The 20,039-nt window shown below is 48.3% G+C and overlaps 3 protein-coding genes across 3 annotated transcripts; 2 read left to right on the top strand and 1 right to left on the bottom strand.

Annotated features, from left to right (window-relative positions):
- Positions 1-7,434: 7,434 nt before the first annotated feature.
- BCR38DRAFT_409261 (amine oxidase-like protein) lies at positions 7,435-8,829 on the top strand (the record flags this gene model as incomplete). The annotated part of the gene is made up of 1 exon (XM_040858355.1): positions 7,435-8,829. One exon carries the CDS (start codon positions 7,435-7,437, stop codon positions 8,827-8,829), a length of 1,395 nt encoding a protein of 464 aa, XP_040715258.1.
- Positions 8,830-16,041: 7,212 nt separating this feature from the next.
- Positions 16,042-17,686, bottom strand: BCR38DRAFT_433278 (ubiquitin-conjugating enzyme). Its single transcript, XM_040860237.1, has one exon. It carries the CDS (start codon positions 17,341-17,343, stop codon positions 16,534-16,536), a length of 810 nt encoding a protein of 269 aa, XP_040715259.1. The 5' UTR covers positions 17,344-17,686; the 3' UTR covers positions 16,042-16,533.
- Positions 17,687-18,063: 377 nt separating this feature from the next.
- Positions 18,064-19,763, top strand: BCR38DRAFT_409263 (surface antigen-domain-containing protein; the record flags this gene model as incomplete). Its single annotated transcript, XM_040858356.1, has 3 exons — positions 18,064-18,096; positions 18,163-18,267; positions 18,342-19,763. 3 exons carry the CDS (start codon positions 18,064-18,066, stop codon positions 19,761-19,763), a joined length of 1,560 nt encoding a protein of 519 aa, XP_040715260.1.
- Between the last annotated feature and the right edge of the window lie 276 nt (positions 19,764-20,039).

A 20,039-nucleotide genomic window follows, 5' to 3' on the forward strand; every position in this document is an offset into this window, starting at 1 on the left:
ACCTGGTTCCTAGGTTCAGAAATAATATGGCACTAGAGAAGACTAGTGTCACTTAAAGTTCAGACGGCGAAATGAACCCCTCTTCCCGAAAGTAACTCCAAAGTTACGGTCCACTTAGGGGTCAGACACCTGAACAATGCACCTCCGACATTTCCGAAAGAATCTATAAAGGGCAGAGCAACGGGAGTTCGCGAGAATAGAATACAGACAAGAATACACCTCATTCATATACAATCTTACGCACTGCTGACTACTCGATTGGACACACGTGATATTCGACACTTACACGTATATCATCCTGTAGCTGCTGTTCAATATCCCGTTGAGACTGTAAGTCCTGAGCGTCTCGTAAACTAAGAGATCCTCCATTTTGTAGCTGTCGATTTTGAGTCCTTCGACGACGGCTTAGCTCTTGATTGGCCTTCCGAAGTGTAGTAACCTCATCCTCAAGTAAAACTAACCGACGCATAACAGCCGTCGCACCACGTGAAAATTGGTCAATAGCCGTAAGTATTGTCGTCGGGGAGCTATCTGATGCTATACGATTCTTTGATTCCCAGATTAAGGGGGCGCCAGACGAGCTCCCAGGAGGTGTAGGCGTATGTAGCTTAATATCCAGCTGTGAAATCACATATTCCGGGTCGTACGGAATACGTCCTGTCCCCCGAAACCTGCCTGGATATTCGACTTAGTTATAGTCGTACGATACGCCCTATAGAATGCCGAAAAGAAATCCTCCTTCGAGATATGGGTTATATGCGCCCGTATTAAGTCTTCAATTTCTTTGCCGTACGACGTTTTCAAAGCCCTAAAACAGCCTACATCGAGAGGCTGGAGCTTATGTGACGAATGAGCAGGCATACTAAGTGTAATAATAGTATGCTCTTTGCAATATAGCTCGAAGTCAGTCGAGTGGTGGCTCTCATGCCCGTCGAGGATAAGAAGACGATAAACACCCTTCGTACGATCCTTCGTATAGCGACCAAAGTGCTGAATCCAGTCTACGCCTCGCTCATTTTTTGTCCAACCGTTTTTGGTTACAGCGATTACCCAATCGGACGGGAATGGGCTATTCTCGTACCAGGATAAGAGGTGGTTTTGACCCGCGACAATAATATACGGCGGGATAGCCCAGCCGGACGAATTAATACCCTGGATTACTGTAGCCCATTCTCGATTGCCTTTTTGGACTGTACGAGGCCTTCCGCGTCGTTCGGCACTTGTAACTACCATCTCGGATGAGATTAAGCCCATCGCGAACCCTGTCTCGTCGAAGTTATAGATATCCGCCTCTTGGATACCATATTTCGCAATTGTATTTCGTACGAGGGTAAACCACGCGCGATACGCGTCAGGATCTTCGCAATAGGCTCGTTGGTAGTCGATTCTTCGATTAAAACGCGTCCGAAGGTCTGGTTGTCATCGTACGAAGCTCGAGGCCCAGTTGACGCCGACGCGTCCAGCGCCACGGTCACGGAGCAGTCGGTTAGCCATAGCTTCAACACCATGGAGCCGGGGAGGAAATGATCGCAAATCTAGGTCAAGTATGTATTGTACGACCGCTAACTCTTCTGATTCCGTAAGCTTATGACTAGATTGTCGAGTATCGCGTCGAGATAGTAGTCCGCGTTTTCGGTTAGCTAGAGTTGTACGAGGGACATTGTAGAGTTGGGCAGCGCGTCGGATGCTTAATTCGGGTTTCGATTGAAGCGCATGGCACGCTAGAATCATGTCGCTTTCTTTCCAATTCGATCCCATCTTGGTATGTGTAAAGATGATAATTAAAAGGTTGTTCGTACGGTGCCAAGAAAAAGTGGCCAACTTGCTTGTGGGGTACGTTATTAGTTGCGCCGTAGACTGGAAGCCCCCGGTACCTCTACCGGTACTCTCGTATGTCAAACAGCGCCCTAATGGCTGGACTAAATACATACGCTAATTGGTCGGTTCGCTCTATTAGCGACTATGTTCCGTTTACTATCTGATACGAAAAGGTAGGGGGACCCACTGGTTAGGTGAATCCCTTCAATTAGATACTATAACGTTGCGCACTGCTGCATTATAGCATCCTCCCCCCTAGGTGCACGCATCACTCCTTTTCTTCGCCCATCTACTCCAAACCTTGGGTCTCCTTTTCCATAGTGTACCCCGCTGTCCGGAGTGGCTGCAGCGGCCGCCTCCTTCACGTCGGTCTACCCTATCGGAGTATATCCGACGCTTCAGCGCTTACGCTTCGATTAGACTCCTCTTCCCGCTTCTTTGTAGCCGCTCTTCAACATTGGCCGCCCGGGCACTAATATAAAGGTCTAGTGGCGGAATTTCCGCTTCTGCTTCCAGGTGGCGGACTGGCGTCGCTTTGTAGGCGCCACAGAGGCACTCGTTCTATACTCCGTCTAGGCACTTGGACGGTCTTTACGTCAGACTCCGCAGAAGTCTTTACATTACGACTGCGTCGGGTCTTCCATCGGAGCCGTCGTCTATGGGAGTCACCACCGTGTTTTCCAACACTTCCACTCAGATCCGGTGAGGTTGGATATCAGCTGGTGGACCTTCAAGGCTATTACATCAAGACTGCCTATCTTGGAATAACATATGGCCACGCACCGTACGTTATGGACCAATATGACCATTACCCATCGAATCACACAAGTCCTGCCTATGGGACAGGCATCATTCATTCCTGTCTATATAAGGCCCTTATGGCCGCCGTGCACTTCGTTCAGGACTCTCCAGAGATCATGACACTTTTAAAATAATTCCAACATCAGCTGTGAAGCAACTCCTGCTGTATTCAAATTCCATTACTTTTCAACGGCCCTCATCCTAAGCATACTCAGCGTGACCAATTGGTCCGCCAAGTGTCCATAATGGCTTTAAAATCAATCTTCAGCGTGAGGCGAACTGGCTTAGATGCAGTGTAAACATCGCCTCCGGGAGACGAACGAACAATCGCCCATCTCTGTTCGGTCACAGCACTTCTCAAGGTCCCTGCCTGGCAGGTGACTCGGGCCACACGGGCTTTGGGAGAAATTGTCAGACCTTATAACTACCAAAAATACCTCATTCTACAGCGAGTGGGTCCCTCGTCTTTTGACGGTCAATTTAGTCTAACAGAAATGTCCAGTTTGGGCTAGTGATAATGAAGCCACAGCTCGACTGCGGGTGTTCTACCCAAGCGTTGCCGTCACCCATAGAAGGACATAATTACTCATCGCTATCTTATTGTATTCGGGAGGGTTTAATCGACTAGTGCTTCTTTATCTACGATCTACATAATATGTTGCGGCTCCAGGCCAACCGCAGCGCACATACCGCGTAAAGTTGCCCTGCTTCCTTGTCTCGTAGCTAGCAAGTCGGATAGCTTCATGACTAAGTAATTATTTCAAGATGCACCTTCCTTGTTTGATCCCCGATATAATATCTTGTGCTTGAGACAACAGATAGAGCCTTTGACAGCTGACAGCAACAATGGCATTGTCATTCTCAATTTGACAACCCATAAGGAGTTGGCATTCACTGAAATCTGTGTTGATGCTTTGTGCATGATGATCCGTGACCTCAACCAGTGCACCCAAGAAGATGAACTAGAGATGCTAATTGACACCAAAAGCGGTAGTTCTTCTCTGGGAGGTTAAAAGTATGAATGAATCAATGCAATAATTTTTAATGAAGTTTAGCTTTCAAAATTGAACAAAATATGGCGGTCGTGTGTATTGTCTAAACTTTTAGTCTTCGAGAAGTGATTATATTACCAGCACAAAGCTTATAGGAAAATAATCAGGAACATCAATATATGAAAACTGTGTCATGTACTTCATATTGAACCATACCGTTGCCACATCGTACTTTCCCTATGGAGTTGAATGACCAGTTGCGGAACTTAGCAAATCGCGGCTGAGAGAAGGAACTGTCGCCCAACTTTGGATCTGGACGCTCTTGTGGTAATGGAGTTGATCTTGGATGGGTCGCAAGTTTGAATAGAAGCCTTGACATAGGTTTCTTCTTCGATCTCCCTCTTCTATGATGTCGTCGTAATGCTCGATCCCAGACACTAACAAAAAGAAATCCGACTGACACCAATGACCGTCGGCTTGAATTCTTTCTGGTTCGCAGATTTCAAATTGAGGTTCCACATGGTGCTTGTATTGTGAAGCTGAGTTGTGTGTATAGTATGAATGGATGAAGGCCTGATCTGTAACGGAGAAGCTCTATATTTACACGGGTCGATATTGGTGGTTATCAGATCTCATAACTACCAAAAATATCTCATTCTAGTACGAGTGGGTCCCTCGTCTTTTGACGGTTATTTGGTCCAACAGTAGTCTTTTTTCAAATGTAATGGAAGGGTCTGCTCGTATCTCATTCCCCGACAAACGATGAACGAACGTTCATTCCAGGAAATATTCAGTGCAACTGAACACTTTCATAGTTTCTGCATGGAACTGAAAGGGCTTCTAGTTAACTAAAGATATTCCAGCTCGGCATCTCATGAAACCCACGATCCTTTCTCAGATGACGCCGCGACAGCTCCCGTAGCTTAATCTGAACAAGAGATGCCACGTTTTACCAGTTTGTTCCGCTTTAATGCTTCCAAGCACGCCTTAAACATTGTAACTCAGCCTCAGATGCTATGGGAGAAATTTGTTTCCATCATTGTTTGAGGTGACTTAGGCATGCTTGGCTTATATTTCGTTCGCCTGGACGAACAGCATCATGCTCTGCTTCAGAGCAGACAATAGTTTCGTATTTTCCAATTGTCCCTGTACAAGAAAATATTTTCAAACAGTACTGGATTATGTCGATGTTGAATACTAGTTCATCGTACTAAATTACGGAATAAACAAAGTTATTCTGTGTTTTCTTATGGAATGACATGAAGGATTCGAGTAAATGTTTCGGCATTATTTGCCCACCTACCAAAATATATAACCTGGCAAATTTCTAATGCTGGGGATGTCAATATCCAGTGACCCAGACGCATTCGAGTGTGCCGTTGTCGTCTTTGATGGGCCAGAGGACTACAAGCGACGTCTTGAGGTCGCCCGTTCTGACGATCTAACCATCATCATCATGTGCTACATCGGACCATGAGGGTTTCCAGATGCGGCCAAGGTCGTCAATATGCGTCCGCCGGGTTCACTGATAAATTGGAGCACGCACAATTTACCCTGCATCGGCGATAGCAGACATTCGGGAACGTCTGGTTCACCTTCTATCCTTAGCCGTAGCCCTAGCCCTGAGGCTGCCGACGACGGAAACCTTGCCCTGTTGCGTGTCGACTTGGTCAAGCTTCGATGCGACACCCTGCTGTCTGACGAGGAGCTGACCGAGAGAAGACGACAGATGCAGATTAAGGGGACGTACAAGTAACCACCTAGCCAGAATCCATGGCAAGATATCCATCGTCTGCCACAAATAAGAGGTACTCGATTGAATTGATGTCAATGGTAGTGATACTAGCAATCAGAATACTAGAGTAAAGAAAATGGCACATAAACTTGTTGATTGTGAGAACCATATAGATTTGATCTAACAGCATTGACCCCCTTCAACACACTCCCTTTTGCAAGCGGAATTGCACAACCCCAATTCCCCAACAACCACTAAGTAAATCATGCTTCAGCCGCAATTACAATCTATTATATTTTGAGGAGCGCATTTCAGCGCTATGCAAAATTTTCAAAAATGTTAGGAACAGCTAGGCCGCAAGGTACTACAGAATGAAGGGGAGAAATAGGCGTCCCTCTGTTGACCACCGTTTAGGTATGCCAATTATTTCTGACCTTCAATTCTTCCTCCTCTAAGACACATCCCCTATATAGATAGCCAAAACCCCTATTCTGAACTATAATGCCCCGATTCCTCGGGTACCGCGGTATTCCACGACCTCCTACAATGTTCTGTGATCCACAGTACCCATGCCGGCTCCCCACCGGCTCCCCACCGGTGCTGTGCACCCAGCGCTCTGGCAATAAAGGTTATCCCCAGTCCGTGGAGGCCAGCCGATCCGGCATATAGCCATGCACTCTGGTCAGACGACTCAACAACGGCCGATCGTACAGCGCCGGCTCCGGCGACATTTCTCTAAATTCATCAGCTACCACTTAGACTGTGGCACACCTGTTTGTATTTATAGCGGTAATAAACCACAGGTGCAGTGGTTTCCAAAGGAAAACGTAACAGAGTAGGAAATGCGCCACCCCTGTAAAGGACTGGACTAACAGAGTCATCGCCGATCGCTGGATACACCAAGCCTTCTTACCAGAAACCGAGCCAAGGGCCAACTCTTAGCGCATATTGATTCTAGACGACTACCTAACACACATACATCTCGAATTCGTATTGAAGTGCTCTGCTTTACTAGTTTTTCGCCACTTAAGACGTACTATCGCCAGGAGCTCCGCAAGCACGCTTCATACACGGCCAAAGCACTATTCTATAAGCAGCGAATTTCAACCTTAATCGAAGGCCTCAGAAGAGGTGTTTAGTGACAAAAGCGTCTAGAGCGGTTGACAGAGATCTGGTCTGTGCTCCTTTAATGGTGAGATGGTTGTTGGAAAGGCAAATCGCACTCCCGACCGACACACCCAGATATAAACCAGACTTTCTTGAAAGACGAGCTAGGCCAAAGAAAAGAGCCATGAAGAATATATCTAAAGCTTGAAGTATATAAATTAAGTATGTTTTGCTTTGTACATTGATGCTTGAATGTTGTTGGTTTTTTGGTGTTAACTCTTACAAATGGGGTTGCGTTGCGGAAAGGGGTCAATGCGGTTAGACCCTGTTGCATATCCACGATGCTAGTGTACCTGCACTTTGTATTGATTGAGTGTACGTTGTGTATGCGGAACCTCATCTACCTAGTCTACGGGCTTTCCCAGTAGGTTAAATCACAATATGAATGTCTTTCCCTTCCAGCCGATCCGACAGTTTGGGAACTACACTATCGGAATTGGCGGTGATGAGGCAAACCTTAATTGAGGTTGTTCTTCCCTTCACCTCTCAGCCCGGGACATGACAGGCCCATCCCTGGTGGATATCCACTTCCATCGAAATTCTGTAGAGACATGGATGCACATCAGATGACCTGGCGACTAATAGTAGTCAATGAAACCTTCGGGTCCCTCACTGCCACCCTGGCGGCTACCAAGGCATATTGCGGACGAGTTAGTGAAATATCATGCAATCAAGTGAACCCTTGAACTCGCCAACAAGGCTTTCGAGGACTCTTGAGGTTCTTGGCAGTCAATCACACATGACTCGAAGCCCTGGTGTAACGATCAATACAGCTAAATAGAGAACAGCCCTTATTGTATATAAAACGAACGAGATAAACCATCCTATAAGTGCCTCGGTCCTCATCTGCACATCCATCACACTCCCATCCATGCACTCATCCCCACACCCATCCGCACACCCAAACTCTTTAATCCCTTCATGATGCGGTCCTCGATTTGGGCTCTATACGCAGCATGTGCGCCTCTCATTAATGCTTTTCCATCCTCGCCTAAGTGTTACCGGGAGTCTGCCTTCGCAGCAGAAGACATCATCGAGCGAGATGTTCTCATCGTGGGCGGCGGAGCAACGGGGACATATGCCGCCGTGAGCCTCAAAGACGAGGGAAAGACGTTTGCCATCGTGGAGCGCTCTGATAGGCTTGGGGGGCATGTCGACACCCTGACGGATTTAGTCGGTGGTGCTCCCATTGACTACGGCGTGCAAGCCTACATTGACAACAGCCAAACGAGGAACTTCTTCGGTCGCTTCAATGTTTCTCTTGTCTCCGTCGGCCTGTCTCCACTCCCATCGAATATCGTCGACTTCCAGTCAGGCTTCACGATTCCCAATGCGACGGCGCCGAACCCGATGGACCTCATGGGGCCGCTGGCCAACTTCCTCTTTTCCACCTTCAACTTTCCCGGCCTTGCTGAGGGTGCGTACGATTTGCCTGATCCCGTCCCCGAGGATCTCTACCTTCCATTTGGCAACTTTGTGGCCAAGTACAACCTGACTGAGGTCGTGCCCGTGGTTTGGATCTTTGCTCACGGAGTCGGGAACCTGCTTGAAATGCCGACTCTATATGTGCTCCAGAACTTTGGCCAGCCCCATCTGCTCGGTCTACAGACGGGCTACCTAGCCGCTCCAGGCGGGAATCAGGAGGTCTACGACAAAGCGGCCGCGTTCTTGGGAGACGACGTCTTCTACGAGAGCACCGTACTGCAAACCTCGCGCAGCAACGGCACCACTGTCGTGGTCAAGACGCCTACTGGGCACAAACTCATCAAGGCCAACAAGCTCCTTATCACGGTCCCACCGACGGTGAAGAACCTGGCGGGATTCGACCTGGATGAGGCAGAGATGTCGGTCTTTAACCAGTGGAACAATGTGCCGTATTACGTCGGCGTGGTCAACAACACGGGCCTCCCTGACCTCACCAACTTCCTCAACGTCGATCCCGCCGCCCCTGCCTTCCTGCCACAAAGTCCGTTCGTTTGGCGGCTTGAGTCGGTCGGCGTGCCTGGGTACCAGACTGTCAAGGTTGTAGGCGAGTCGGATTCCACGCTAGCAAAGAAGCTGGTCACGGACGCCGTGGGTCGGATCGCTGCAACAAGCTACAATATTTCATCCACTGCTGTCGAGTTCGTCGCGTGGGAAGAGCACGACAATCTACAGTTGAACGTGGCGCCTGAGGCAATCAGGGACGGCTTCTATCAGGATTTGTATGCTCTGCAGGGCCGGAGAAGCACGTATTGGACGGGCAATGCTTGGTGTTCGGACTACTCGCCCTTGCTATGGGCATTCACGGAGAACAGGATACTGCCGTTGCTGTGAGGGACGAAGGGCTAATTTAAACGGGGAAAACAACTGTAAAATATTCGGCGGCTTAAAATGTACTCGGCATCCAGAATTCCAAAATTTAGTATTAATGTCTAAATCCATGTGCTGCGCGGTGACACGGTAGCCACCCGTCTAGTAAAATATGCCTGAACAACAGCTAAAGGCTTTGATTCTAAGAGATAATCTCGTAGTCCAGGGTCCATTCATATTGTACCCTCTAAACAGACTTGTTTTTCGCTTCCTGGTCCTGCAATAGATCATCCCAACGTCATACGTTGATGGTCTCCTAGTTCGAGACTGCACCTGATGCAGCAGCATGGCCACGATGCAGTGCACGCATCATTCTCTAGAATTCCTTCATACGCGGCATAGGCTGCGTGGATCGAGACGTGGTCGCAGGGGTTTGTTTGGCACATAGAACACACAGGCCTGACGACGCACTGCAATTCGCCGGCTCTGCCAAACCAGAACACGCGCTCGCTGGGCGGTTGGAGTAGTTCACACTTATTTTGTAACGAACTAGGTAAGGCCGGCGCTGCAGAGCATGCAGGCGAAGGCGAGGATGGCGGCGGCGAGTGTGGATTGCATCTTGGCTGATTTTGTTTAATAGATGTCGAAGGTGACGATGTGATGTAGATTCAATTTGGAGATTGAAGATGGGACCAGCGTTTTCACATGGGTTGAGAATGCCGTGTGATGAAGCTGATTAAGCCAAGAGATCCAACATAATTGATACCAATAAGAGCCCCTGTCCCACCAATAAGGTTCGTCACAGCGGGCCCAGCAATTTGCATGCGAAAGAAAAGATTAACCTTGCGGACTGCTAACCAAGAGGGAAAACTGGGCTAAATTTAGCCGATAGTGTTCTTGGTTAAAGTCACGACCAGAGATCATCCGATACCCGGAAAAGAAGGATTGCTCGCTAATAAGGTTGGTCAGGGCTGTGAGGTCGTCGCATTCACTCAAACTCAAAGTAGAACCCTGGAGCTAGCGCCACTATGGCTGTGTACATGACTAATGACTAGTTATCTCCCAGAAGTCTGTTGATCATGGACGCAGCCACAGTGGCCGCAGTGGCGCTAGGCCAAGGGCTCATCACTTTTGAGTTCAAGGGACTGCGAGGACCACCGAGTCCTGGTACGCCTTGCTAAGTGCCTGTGGGGCGTACTAAAAGCTAACGCTATATCAAATAAGTTGACACATCGGCTTACCTTCTTATCGCGGAATAACACTTTGAAGCCATGTAAATTAACTTCCGGCCGCTTTCGTAGCAATTTCTTAGTATGAGATAGGATAGTTAGAATAACGCGTAGTAAGGAAGGCTATATAAAATAGTTGACAACGTAAGATTCCTATCCCATCCGAATCCTCTATTTTGAGGGGCGAAGAGGGAAATCGAGAAAATAGCTAACGTCACCCACAGGTCAATGCCCCACACGGGTCTTTGCCCAACTTTTCACGACCTCCCAACCTTTAATCTTAGATAGATCAACAACAACCCATATTCATCCAAGAAATTAATCAGAATTCTTTTCATTATCTGTTTCTACATCTGCCTGACAAGTTCGCGCATTATGTCCAGTTCCTCCGCAAATGCCACAGCGCCTAGCACCCGTTGCCCTCCTCCTTGTAGGACGACTACTTTCACCCTCTTCCTCACTTTCCAAACCCGTATCACCCCTACTAGCCCGTAGAACTTGTGCATCTTCTATATTAAGTGGCCCACCATACTGGATTTGCTTGTTTTTGGTTCTGAGACGTTTGCTTAGCACATGGTTAGTCTCACGAAGCTCTTCGTTCTCGCGACGCAAGATAACATTCTCTTGCATCATTGCATGCGTAGCCTTTGTAATCGAGTCAATTGAATGAAGAATATGCGTCGGAGAGCTGTCTTGATGCCTCTGAACGCTATTCTTAATCAACGTTGACTGCGATTCGGCTTCAAGGGTGGTAGTAGGTGTCTTAGAAGTCCAAATAGGGGGTAGGAGTTCTGGGTCGGCAGAGGGTGTACGCGCGACTTCTGCGACATCCAGGGCAGATATAACCCTGTCGGGGTCAAAAGGGACAATTCCAGCTGCTTCAAAACCAGATCTGATGTGTTGTTTAGTAAAAGCAGCGCCAAACGCCTCCAAAAAACTGGGAAGGAAATCCTCCTTCGCAACGTGGGTATGATGCCGTCACATCAAACCCTCAACAAACACACCGTACGCCCGTTTCAAAACACTAAAAGGCACTAAGTCGAGAGGCTGGAGCTTATGGAACGAATGGGCAGGCATAGGAAGGGTAATGATGCCATGGTCCTTGCAGTATTGTTCGAAATCCATCGAGTGATGGCTTTCGTGACCGTCAAGGATCAGGAGGCGTTTGACACCTTTCGTACGATCGCGTGTGTGCAGATCGAAGTGAGCTGCCCAGCTGAGACCAATATCATTCGTTGTCCATCCGTTGTGGGATAGATCAACGACCCAATTGCCCGGTAATGTGGTGTCGCGATACTACGAAGCGAGGTGAACTTTGGCCGCGAAGATGATGTACGGCGGCACCGCCCAGCCTTGGGAATTGGCCGCCTGAATGACAGTAACCCATTCCCTATTGCCTTGCTGGGCTTGCCTAGGCCTTCCACGTCTTTCGGTACTCGTAACGACCATGCCGGTTGAGATCATGCCCATTAAAAAGCCCGTCTCGTCAAAGTTGTAGATATCCTCCGGCTGGATGCCGTGCTTCGCTATTGTGTCCGCAACACGCTTAAAATAACCGCGATACGCGACAGGATCTTCGCAGAATGCCCCCTGGTAGTCGATTCGACGATTTAAACGCGTCTGGTGTCGAATATCACGTGTGTCCAATCGAGTAGTCAGCAGTGCGTAAGATTGTATATAAATGAGGTGTGTTCTTGTCTGTCTGTCTTCTTGTCAGGGTACGGCCTGGACCGAAGGCGATAGTACAGAGTGAAGGGGAGAAATAGGCGTGTCCCCCTGGTGGTCACCTGGTGTTCACTGGTGGTCACTTGGTGATGGCAGGTAGGGGTGTCCACAGTAGTTCATTGATCTCTCCCCTCTCTATCTTCCTCCGTCTCGACTCCTTACTTATAGCCAGCCGAGGTTCTCTGTTGGATTCTGGATGTTTGCTTCCGCATGTCTGTGTTCCTCCGACTTCGGCCAACATCTTGGATAGCGGCTCTTTATCTGCAACCAAGCGATTCCCTATCCGCTGCAAACGGCTTCAACAGCTCTCATTCGCCACAAGCGGCTCTCTAGCCGCCACAAACGGCCTCCCGGCTCCTCATTCGCCACAAACGACTTCCTTCCTGGTGGAAGCCGGCCCGCCTCGGATGACACTTGTGGCTCTGACACTTCTGTTCTCGCGAACTCCCGTTGCTCTGCCTTTTATAGATGCTTTAGAACATGTCGGTAACTTTGGTGTTACTTTTGAGAAGAGGGGTTCCTTTCGCCTTCTGAACTTTAAGTGACAATAGTCTTCTCTAGTGCCATATTATTTCTGAACCTAGGAACCAGGTGCCCTATCTGACATCTGGAGGTCTGGTTATCGCCGTACGAAGCTCGAGGCCCAGTTCTTGCCGACGGGTGACGCGTCGCGGTCGCGTCGGAGGATATTCGCCATTTCTTCAACGTATCGAAGCCGGGGAGGAAAAGTTCGCGAATCTAGCTCAATTACGCGTCGGGTAATCGTATTCTCTTCGGTTTCGGTCATTTTCCGTTTGGACATGTTAGTAATGTGTAATGGTTGTACGCCTTCGTAACGGCGCTTCAATGTCTTATGGTCGACTTTGAAGATTTTACCAAGCTTGTTCCAACTTAGGTGAGGATCGCGTCGTTTAGTTTGGATGGCTAATTGAAGATTAGCTTCACTAGATTTGCGTGCCATGTTGTGGAAGGGAAGAATTGTATAAGTAAAGATGGAAAGTCAAGATTTCTTGAAAAGTTGGGCAAAGACCCGTGTGGGGCAATGACCTGTGGGTGACGTTAGCTGTATAACTCGGTAAGTTAAGAGCACGATTAGTGTGACAGCAGATACTAACAGCAGCGGAGGCTAGGTATAATCATCAATTCCTAACGCTAGTATTAAGAAAGTATAGAGAATGACACTTGCCCGTCCAAGTCCTTTTGGTGGGTAAGCCTACTTTGCGTGCTTCATGTCGTCATTGACTTTTGTGACAATTAAGAACACGATTAAGAACACGATTAAGAACACGATTAAGAACACGATTAAGAACACGATTAAGAACACGATTAAGAACGAAATCCCCGGATAATCTACGAGGGAGAGACCCCGCTAACTTTAACTTTTCATTAGTACCTCGAAAGCGAACCGTTTCTAACTTATCTTTAAGTCGCGATAGGTTTTATAAATAGTATTTTACTCGGCGTAATTAATAACGATATTCAGAACTTATGGCTTAGATAGGCTTACCTTTATAAGAATTAAACATTTAAGTTACAGGAATATATCGTCTAGACTAACGAGACTTAGGTACCTAGTAGTAAGTATAACTAGTACTACGCTACGAGGATATAATTAAGGCTAGCGGTTAGTAAACGAAATAGTAATATTTTCAAGGTAGCGTGATTTTCAGGTAGAATTACTATATTTAACATAACGATAAATATAGTGCTTTAGAGAATACAATCCTTAGGGACTTAGATTTACGCATAAGACGAAGTAGAGGGAGAGAGAGAGACAGAATGCAATCTTCTTTTCCGGAATAAGCTGTCATGATTGAATCTTAAGTACGTAGAGCGTTAACATATAGCAAAATAACGCGCTCTACCTCGTGAGTACATAGTTTTCCGTGCTCAACCCCATTGTTAAGTTCCATTAAAGCCACCGCTGAACGTAGAGAATGGCACATGAACGTACTTTTCCTTGCTATTTAACCGAGCCAAAGATCCACTGGCTTTAAGACTTCAGGACTTCCTACGTACGATTCTATCCAGAGACGTCAATTAAGAGTGAACTATTGGAACCCACAGCTCCACTTTCTTAAGATCCGTTTCATTCAACTTGCTCCAAGGGCTCTTGTGTTGAAAATTTTTCATCTTTGATTCATCCACTGCCTGGATCAGGAGTCCCATGGTAGATTGCTTCCCGATGAAGAGGAAGTTGGCGGTGACCGAGGCAACCGTAGACTCTGGTGGAAGGAATCGAACAGTGCCTGCACTTCGACTCTTCAACATAAGTCACTACAACCTATGAAGGCGAGTCTAGGCTTTTTTCCAGGTTGGGATAAATCCATGCCTATCTTGTGCTTTTTTTGACGGTCCAAATATGCTGCTAATGCTGTTATATGTTGTGGGTAGCTTCGCAAAGTCGATGCCCTCCGGCTACTTGATAAGGCGGCAGGGAGCATCCTCCGATGGCCTGGGTTTACTACCGAGTTTATGTGTCGCGGCATCAATAATTACGAACTGGAGTCCAAGTTTCGCAGTCAGATCTGTGAATCATGTGTACACACCGTAGAGAAGACTTGAGAAGGCTTTCCTGGCACCGCGGTGGGATACTTGAGATATGCACAAAATATCATCAGAAAGACATTTCCCCGGTAGACTCCAGAATGATAGAAAGTTGAAGAAATCCACGAGTGCCATATTGAGCCTATTGTGTTTATCCTAACAACGACAGCCTTTCCGGCTTCAAAAGTTGCCTTGTTACCCCTGTGGACACTTTACTTGTTTTGTCATCAAGCATGAGATTCCACGCGCCTTTCTCTTCCATTCGAGATCGCAAAATCAAATGCGATAACCAGAATTAAAATTGAACGCGCGTTTCACCATTTTGATATACGAAGCTGCAATGTGGCATTGCTTTGTTCCTGCATTTTTCAGGCACAATAAAGAGGATTATACAAGATATGGAGGCCTGCGAGCCTGCTAAGGCGTGGACATACTGTGAGAAAGTTTCGGGCCTCCTTCTTAGCCCTTTGTTAGACAGTTGGACAATATGGGCCCTGTGGGCCATGTGGGTCCTATACTTGCCACTATCGCCACCTAGAACGGCGACCATCCCCACATACCTCTATTACGAGAAATGTGGCGAGGATAGAACATTCCCTACTTATCTATATGCTTCTACAACTTGTCTGAATTAATCAGCAAGTCTACCATTCATTGACTATATAAGAACCCTTTTGTTTCCATACATAGACCCTCGAAGAGAGGACCAGAGTTAGCTACAATACATACAGGTTAGGCATATGTGCCCTCCTTTTGCTCCTTCAACGGGAACATAAAATCCAAGTACAAGTATACACTCGAACTCAGGATCACGAGGCAAATACCTAATTGCCATCTGCATATTCCATGCGTACTTAAGTATTTATTCTTGGGATGTTGTGACGGGCTCACTGCGAAACTATACAGCTCAACATGGCCAAATACTGTTAATTATCTAACTGAGGAGGAAAGTAAAATATGCGAGTTGTCCCGGGAACACGGACTATGTTTTGTATGCCCCTCGATGGTTCCTTTGGTGGATCCGGACGCACGGTCCTTGCAGCTCCGGATCCCATATCAGGCACAGCCTGTCACAGATGTTTTACCTACCGCCTACAATAAGAAAGAAGAAGAATAACAAAAATTTCAGCACTACGTTGGAATCCATCAGTAGTGGCCGCATCAGTAGCAGTATGTAGTCTTTTTTGAAGTGACCCAGAACGGCCAAAGCATGTGTACAAGTAACATCATCTTTTCTAACAAGTGGGCAATGCATCCATAATGAGACACACGGTGTGAATATAGAGATACGACAGGATGCCCTTTCTCACCATGGTGATATTTTGCCAGAATGTTTGATTCTATCTCACTCGCATCTGGGTATCAATTTTTGTTTTCAGAACGAAACTAGCGCGGAACTCGGTTTGGGTTCGGACGATATCAATGTTGATTTTTTTTACTCATTTACGTATAACTAGTTTGTGAGCTGTTACGGAGGGATTTAATCCTCTATTGATGACTCTGCGTAGATCCCATCTTGATTGTTGTATCTCTCTACTGTTCTATATGTTGTGTGTAGCTCTTTTATCTACGAGGAAGGGTTTTGACCTCACTAGTGCAATTGCCGCTACACCGCCTTCGGCTTAGGGCATAACCGTGGCGCTCAATCCCCCAGTTACTAGCACTGCTTAATAGGAAGGCCAGGGAATTCAAGATCTAGGTTGATCACTACTGAATATATTCTCTCCCTCTTCAAGTCAAGTTCTTTTAGTCCCTTACATCTTGATGTGTCGGCAGGGCTGGACGCCAATCTATGTACGGGGAGTCAACCAGCAACGGGCATAGGAAATTATTATATGCTAGTATAATTTTTGAACTTTACGTAACTTATGCATCATTTAACATGTGTATCTTTTTTTTTTACTTCGCACCAATCTATAACAACCTCCAAGCGCTTCGGTCGGGTCGCAGAGATGTGCATGAGCGGAAAAGGGGCCACATCACCCAACTCCACTGAAATCATATTTATAGAAATATATATGCTCAGAAACCGCTTCTCGTGACTTTTCAGCCCAGCCTTTAGACATCAGCACCTGCCGGCATATAAGAGAGAGGTGTAGAAATATGCTCGGACCGCCGCCTGCAAATCCAAGTCATCACGTGGAGCGAACCATTAGCCACAAGAGTCCAAATGTGGCCTCTTTGCAGATTACTCCATCGATCCACGGGCCATCTCATCCCGTGTGGTTTACAACCCTGTTCGATCGCCATCGCCCTCGCCCAGCCATCTTGCAAGCGCAGTGTACACCAAAACGAAGCTAACGAAAATAAGGACTTTGTTGCGGCTGATCCAACTCCTTCCAGCATTCCTTTGTTGTACAACCGCATCGACCACAGCCTGGGTCTGTCCACTGCCCTGTCCAATACCTAGTTGTCGTCCACAGCTGTTGGTGTCTGCGGGCGGTGGCGCAAAGCCAGTGGTTAGGTCAATGCTGTTCTTGCTCATCCACTCCCAGTTCTCCTTGTCAACATCGGGCCATTCCGACTTGAATTTGAGGCCTCCGTCGCCTGCTTTGATATTTCCCTTTTGAGCAATCTTGGCACTGGCATGCGAGCCGCCACCAGTCGAGTTCCACCATCTTGACCTCTCAGCATGTTGCTTCCTCTCCGCCTCGGTCATGCTGACGCTTCCGGTGGTCATTTCCTCACTCGTCATGAAGGATAGGAGGCCGATCAGGATGGTGCTGACTTCCCAAGCAGGGTTGAAACTCTTGGGGTGGAAGTCGGAAATGGATAGGCACAATCGCGTCGATGGTTGGAAACGACCCGAGGGTGTGTGCATTCGAATGGCGGGTGGTGCGAAAGGGTAATTCGGCGGGAACATGAGAGTGCCCCAGTACTGGCCGCCGTGGTAGGGTGTCTCCTCGGGACCTGTGATGATGTAATGCCACTCGAGGATGTTTGACTCAGAGGGATGGGCTGTGATGTAGGGTGGAGGGTTTTTGCCGATGGCAGCATACTCGCGCGTTAAGCGCTTGGTTGCTGCTTTGCTTGCCATGATGAAGACTGCTCTGCAGATTTGGTGGATGTGGATTGAGGGCCTTCAGGTGCCTTTGAATGGCGCACTGGCTACAAATGGAAAGGTGTCACGATGGTTCCGAATGGATCGTCACAAGTCCGATTAAAAGATGTTGCAGGTAACTGTATACACGAAATTAAATGACTCGAGATCAAAGAGCGACTGCCGGTGTTTGGTGGGTTGGAGTAAGGCGGAGTCAGGAGACGGGATTTGGAGGCGCGAAGAAGTGTAGTTGTTAAGGTTGCAAGCTGTTGCCTTCCAAGTCATGAGGCTGAAGATAGCGGCAATCATGTGGAGCCGAAGGACAGGAAATCGGGCACGGTCACTCATAAGATCAGGCCCTAGGCTAGCCCCGGCCAATCTTGCCCTTTGTTCGACGTGAATTCAGTTCAAAATATGCTGCAACAGCACTTCGAGTATTCAGATCTTCCGGGCCATCGTTGCGAGATACTTTAACTCGGGTTGTGCGGTTGCTGTCCAAATCCATACCCAATTTCTGTTATGTTTTTCGGGATTGTTCTGCCTTGCATGCAGCCAGCAACTCTTGTTTGACGTATCTAGACGTGCCACACAAGGCACAGCCACAACTGAAGCTGGGCCTGGCATGCGGGCGGCAGCGTGAACGACCTGAGTTAATAAACAACCTTGGGCAAGATCAGCTTTAGGAACCACCCAACGTAGCCGCTGTCACTGGCTCATATGGCGAAAAACGCTGCTCCCATGGGCGAAGATGTAGGCTAACCTCATTTCACCCTTTCAGATCCGTCTCGAAAGACCCAATGGCTAATCATGGACTAGGCCTTTGAGACTATGCTCCGGAAGGAGACGGCGTCGGTAGAGCAGAAGCTGGCAGCAGAACGGGCACAGGCACATGCAGAGTCACAGCAACGGAATGCAGACTTGGTACACACCTTCTCTCCACTGGCTACTCACATCTTCTGGATTACATAACCTAACCTAACCTAACCCGGTGACAGCTCTCGCAAAACTCGACCCTCCCTGTAACGCTCTCTTCAATTCAAATCCACGGCGCAAAGTACACCCGGCGCTCCTTTCTCAACCCGCTGCTCGAGCCCATTCTACAATCTAGCGCCCAAAATGCGAACTACACCTTGTCGGATATGCTGCAGGAGGTCACCGAGGTGGTCTCCAAACTTCAGAAATTCGATATCTTCAAAGACCAGATCCACCTGCACCTATCCCAGCCGCCGCACCTCGACCCTTCCACCACGCCGACCGACTTCGAAGTCTCTCTGAGAGTGAGGGAGAAATCGAGATTGTTCCTCAAGACGGGCACAGATGTAGGCAACACGGAGGGTTCGGGATACGGAACATTGCTGTGGAGGAATATTTTCGGCGGAGCAGAACTCTTATCGTTGAACGCATCGATTGGTACGAGGACGAGGTCTGCTTACAGCGCGGATTTCTCTACGCCGCTCTTCAGCAACCCTGATTTGAGGCTGAGTTTTGATGGTATTATGAGCAGCACGCAGAAGCCATGGGCAAGCCATGAGGAGGCCGTCAAAGGTGGGGGAGTTAAGCTTGGATGGCTGAACCAGAGCGGCGACAAATACCATGTGGGATACTCAGGCTTATGGCGCCAGGTCACTGGTCTGCACGATCGCGCGAGTCCTACAATACGAGGTGACGCAGGGGACTCAGTAAAATCAGCACTGTCAACTTCATTCCTACGCGACCGGAGGGACAACCCAATGCTGCCGCAAAGCGGCTACCTCTTCCGCACTGCCTCGGAGCTTGCAGGTTGGGGTAGTCTAGGTGGCGATGTGGCGTTTTCAAAGTCCGAGATGGAAGTAGCCGGCGCTGTTCCGATCCCGATTCCTGGAGTGAAGGGGTTCTCGGGGGTTTCATTCGGTGCCGGTTTAAGGGCTGGGCTGCTGTACCCGCTGCCTCACAGTTATGGGTTACATGGCGCAAAACCAAGTCGTGTGAACGACCGGTTTACTCTCGGCGGTCCAACCGATGTACGAGGCTTCACACTCGGCGGACTGGGGCCGCGGGACGGCGTTGATTCGCTCGGAGGAGATGTATTCGCAGCAGGCAGTATGAACTTGCTGCTCCCTCTCCCGCGGGTTGGAGCCGAGAGCCCCTTCAGACTTCAATTCTTTGCCAACGGCGGCCGGTGTGTGGCGATGAAGAACAAGACGAAAACGCATTCACCCGTGGGTGAGGGGCTGAAAGCTGGCACGGTATGGGACGGCATGATTACGGCTTCGAAGGACCTGGCAACAGGTCTGCCCAGTCTTTCAGCGGGTGTTGGGTTGATCTATGCGCATCCCGCTGCAAGATTCGAACTGAACTTCAGCCTGCCGTTGGTTCTGCGCCGTGGCGAGGAGGCGCGCAAAGGGCTTACTGTCGGTGTTGGCATCAACTTTCTCTGAGGAAGGAAATCAACGAGCTTACGTGTGCACCAAACTCCTGTTCTGTCGGATATCCAGTACTAGAGGCTCCATTTACCTAGTGAGCATGCTTCGGTCAAGCGTCCGATATTCACCGTCTTCTCTTCAATTTCGATGTCCGCAATGCGGTGATGTGCCAACAAGCCAGTCCTCTTGTGAAGGCCATGTTCTCATTGGCCGTACTAGCTACATATTACTGTCTCAAATGACAGTTTATTGGTAGACGGTACTCCTCACTCACAAGGAAACAGTCTTGAA

The sequence above is a fragment of the Pseudomassariella vexata genome (assembly GCF_002105095.1).
Source record: "Pseudomassariella vexata strain CBS 129021 chromosome Unknown BCR38scaffold_7, whole genome shotgun sequence".
Classification (NCBI taxonomy): Eukaryota; Fungi; Ascomycota; class Sordariomycetes; order Amphisphaeriales; family Pseudomassariaceae; genus Pseudomassariella; species Pseudomassariella vexata.